The sequence below is a fragment of the Entamoeba nuttalli genome (genome assembly GCF_000257125.1).
Source record: "Entamoeba nuttalli P19 unplaced genomic scaffold asmbl_4518, whole genome shotgun sequence".
Lineage (NCBI taxonomy): Eukaryota > Evosea > Mastigamoebida > Endamoebidae > Entamoeba > Entamoeba nuttalli.
Genome location: NW_008576848.1, coordinates 1 through 3,819, shown reverse-complemented (window position 1 = coordinate 3,819; position 3,819 = coordinate 1). Strand labels below are relative to the sequence as shown.

The following is a 3,819-nucleotide window of genomic DNA, read 5'->3' as shown; positions in this document are numbered from 1 at the left end:
AAATAGACCCTCTTCCTTTTCTTTGACTCAATGTTCTTCTTCCCATGGACTGAACAAACCAATTATTAAGTTCTATTTTCAGATAATAGGGTTTTTTGTTGTTTTATTGTTTCTGATTCATTTAATTTTTTGTGTGTTATTCCCATTAATTATTTTAATGTATTTTTTGCTTATAAATGAAAAATAAAAAAAAAAGAAAGAAAAAGTTAAATAAACTACAACATTTTCATTATTATTCTTGTACTTTTTTAAAGAACTTGTCAACAATTAATTATGTCCATTACACAAACTACCTCTAATGAAGAACAACCTAAATTTATTGAAACTGAAGAGACTGAAACATCTGACGAACTTTCAAAAAGTGTTAAAAAAGAAGAAGGTATTGTTGGTGAACCTCCCACCCAAATTGAAAGTGAAGAAACAAAAGAGAGTGAAAAAGTTAATAAAGTAATTACACCATTTAAGGGTATTAATAAAATTGATTTAACAAGACTACAAAAGTATGATGGGGCTTATGAAGATGGTAGAAGTACAATTCAACAACTCTACAATGGACTAACATCATTAGATGGAATGATGTATTATCAAGAGAACGAGTCACAACCTCGTATTAGTTTTAAAAAATTTTCTAATGAAACTAAAATAATGTCTCGTGCATATGTTGAACTAAAGTCAAAGGGTTGTGGTGTTTTGTTCATAACAAATAATAGTTGGAAGTCATATGCAATGGGAATAGGGTGTGTGCTAGCAGGAATGTATCAAGTATATATTAACCCTAAAACACCAATTAATAAAATAGCTGACATAATAAAACAATCTAATGTGGTACAGGTTGTTACAGATAGTAATTATAAAGATATTGTTATTGAGGTTATTCGTTCAAATAAAATTCAAAGCGTGTTAATAGATGAAATAAGTACTGACAATGAATTTATTTCATACGACCATTTTAAATCTTCTGGACAAAGAATAAATGATAGTATTATTGCAAGTATTGAAAAAGAGACTCATCCAACTGATATTGTTGAAATAGTTTTTGTAGAAGGTAATAAAGGAATTCATGGAGTAATATGGACTAATGGAAATATTATTTCAGAATGTAACGCTATCAAAAATTCATTTCAATTAAATAACTCTATTAGATATATTGCATGTCATCATCAATCTTACTACCTTGAACGTATATTCTCATTATATTTACCTATGTTATTTGGATATCAAATATACATTCCATCAAAATCTGTTTACCAACAGACGTTAAAACATTTTGTGGAAATAGCAAAAAAATTTAAACCAACTCTTGTTTTTGGTGTTCCTCGATTTTATGAGAAGTTATTGTTCAGAGCAAAAGAAATTCGTGGAAATTCAATGATTATAAAGAAAATGAAACAAGTTGGAGTTAAGGGAATTATCAATAAAGAGTCTAACGTATCAAAACCAGTTGGGTTTGGAGTATCAAAGAAATTATTATTTGACAAAGTAAAATCACAACTTGGATTAGTTACAACAAAATACTTTTTATGTTCTGGTTTAATTGAAACAGAGACAATAAAAGAAATAATGGGAAATGGAATAGAAGTGTTTTGTGGATTGTCCTTTGCAGAAACAACAGGATTTTGTTGTTTAAATAGAGAAAAAAATTTACAGATTGAAACTATTGGAAGACCATTAAAAGGAGCGAATATTCTTTTTAAAGGGAGGTCTAAATTAGTTATTGGAGGGGCTCTTGTTGCAGGAGGATATTCTGATGGTGAAATAGGTGAATATGGATTTGATACCAAATTCAAGGCAAAGGTATGTAAAGTTAAAGACTCTTCTTCCGCATTTGTGAAGCTTATTGAAGAAAATAGTTCATTTATTTATACAAGTAATGGTGAACAAGTTCCCTTCAAATTAATAGAAGAACAACTTAGGACAATACCTGTAGTAAAAAATGCAATGGTTATTGGTAATAATAAGCCTTATATCAGTTGTATTCTTAGTATATTTTATGACAAAGTTAAAGAAGAATTAAAAGAAAAATGTCCAACAGAAACACAAATAATTAAAGATAAATATTTTGGCACATATCTAAGACAACAAATAGATCAAATCAATAAAAATTTTTCAAAGTCTCTTCAAATTAAAAAGTTTGGAGTTGTACTAGAAGGAACAGACCAAGGAATGTGGTTAAATGAGATAAAGACTATAAAAGAAAGAAATGAAGCATTAAAAAATTTTAATGAATTTATCACTAAGTTATATACAACTAAAATTACAGAAAATAAATCAAAAACAAATGAAAAAGAAAAAGAGTCTCAAAAATAAGTAGAATATATAAAGATGTCTAAAGAAAATACAAAATTGAAATTTTTGAAAATAATTGAATATTCTTTAAATTAAAGTTTATATACTTGTTTTATGCGTGATAAAACGAGTTCTTTAATATAATTAAGGTCTTCTTCAACATGTCTTTGAACTAGACCAATTGCAGAATCATTTAATTCAATAATATAATTTTTGTTTGTTATTGGGTCATGAATTCCATCTAAAGCACATATATCCATTCCAAGGGCTTTTGAAGCTAAATCAATATATCTTTTATATTCATCAGTTACTGGAACATCATTATCAGTTTGGTTCATTCCTTTTCCTTTCCAACAAGAAGAGACTCTTTGAAATGCTCTATAATGGTCTCCAATTTTCTGAATTCTGAAATCATAATCCCATTTAATATATGGTTCGGTAGTGACATATCTATTTTGTAGTGCAATAAGTGAAACCAAATCATCAAAGTCTTCTTGATTTTCAAGTTTCATTTTACCAAATCCAGCATGTACTGTTCCAACTTTAGCAACTAATGGAAATCCAGTATTAAAACTCATTGAGCTCCATGAAGGGTAATATGTTTGAGGGATTAAAGGAAATTTTTCTTTATATTGTTTATGTATTTGAAGTAATTTAGAGTAAATTACTGGTTTTTCTAAACACATGTACAAAGACTCTAATGAGTTAATTGAAGGAATTCCGCAATACATTAATCCCAATAACTCATTTCTCCAATCTTGTCCATAAACTCCTTGACAAGCACCCCTTATTAATAAGAAATCTGGCTGAAATGTTCTTCTAGTATTCATTGGTGTATCTGGAATAGCATACTTACTTGGCATAATAGAGATAATGCAACCAGAATCACTATAACTTGTTAATACCATTTCATCCCACATAGTAAATTCAACTTCAATAGTGTAATTTCCAATAGATGTATTCTTAAATAATTTATACCAGTTAATAGTAGGTCTTCCTCCAATAACAAGTAACTTTTTAACTTTATTGATTGACATTTAATACTGTTATTTTAGTTTTAAGTTCTGTTTATGATTTAAAATAAGAATAAAAACAGTCTCAATTCAAATTTTTAGTGTAATTTAAAAATATTTTTGAGATATTGATTTTCTTATTTTTATTATTTTTATATTGTCTTAAATACACTGATTTTTTATTTTTTATGTCTATAACTCATGTGAGAATGAGTCAAATAGATTTTATTTGATTATTCCAATAAAAATAAATACTTTAATTGATTTGTAATAGTTTTATTAATTATATTTGATAAAAAAAAATCCATGAAAGATTTTATACAATGAGAGTCTGATTAAAGTGATGGTTTCTCATCAAATATTATTCTAGAATATTAAACCAAAAAATGAAATAGAAGATATCGAAATTAATGTAATAGTCCTTTCAAAATGAACGAGAAATTGTCAGTTTATACAATGAATAATAATTGTGTAAATATAAAAATAAGTGTTTAAATAATAAGCAATTAATTAAGTATTA

General features: G+C 26.8%; 2 protein-coding genes across 2 annotated transcripts; one reads left to right on the top strand and one right to left on the bottom strand.

Moving 5' to 3' along the window:
* Window positions 1–273: 273 nt before the first annotated feature.
* Window positions 274–2,307, top strand: ENU1_105740 (long-chain-fatty-acid--CoA ligase, putative; the record flags this gene model as incomplete). Its single annotated transcript, XM_008859433.1, has 1 exon — window positions 274–2,307. The coding sequence occupies one exon, from the start codon at window positions 274–276 to the stop codon at window positions 2,305–2,307; it is 2,034 nt and encodes a 677-aa protein (XP_008857655.1).
* Window positions 2,308–2,378: 71 nt separating this feature from the next.
* On the bottom strand, window positions 2,379–3,323 carry ENU1_105730 (synapsin, putative; the record flags this gene model as incomplete). Its single annotated transcript, XM_008859432.1, has 1 exon — window positions 2,379–3,323. The coding sequence occupies one exon, from the start codon at window positions 3,321–3,323 to the stop codon at window positions 2,379–2,381; it is 945 nt and encodes a 314-aa protein (XP_008857654.1).
* Window positions 3,324–3,819: the final 496 nt, after the last annotated feature.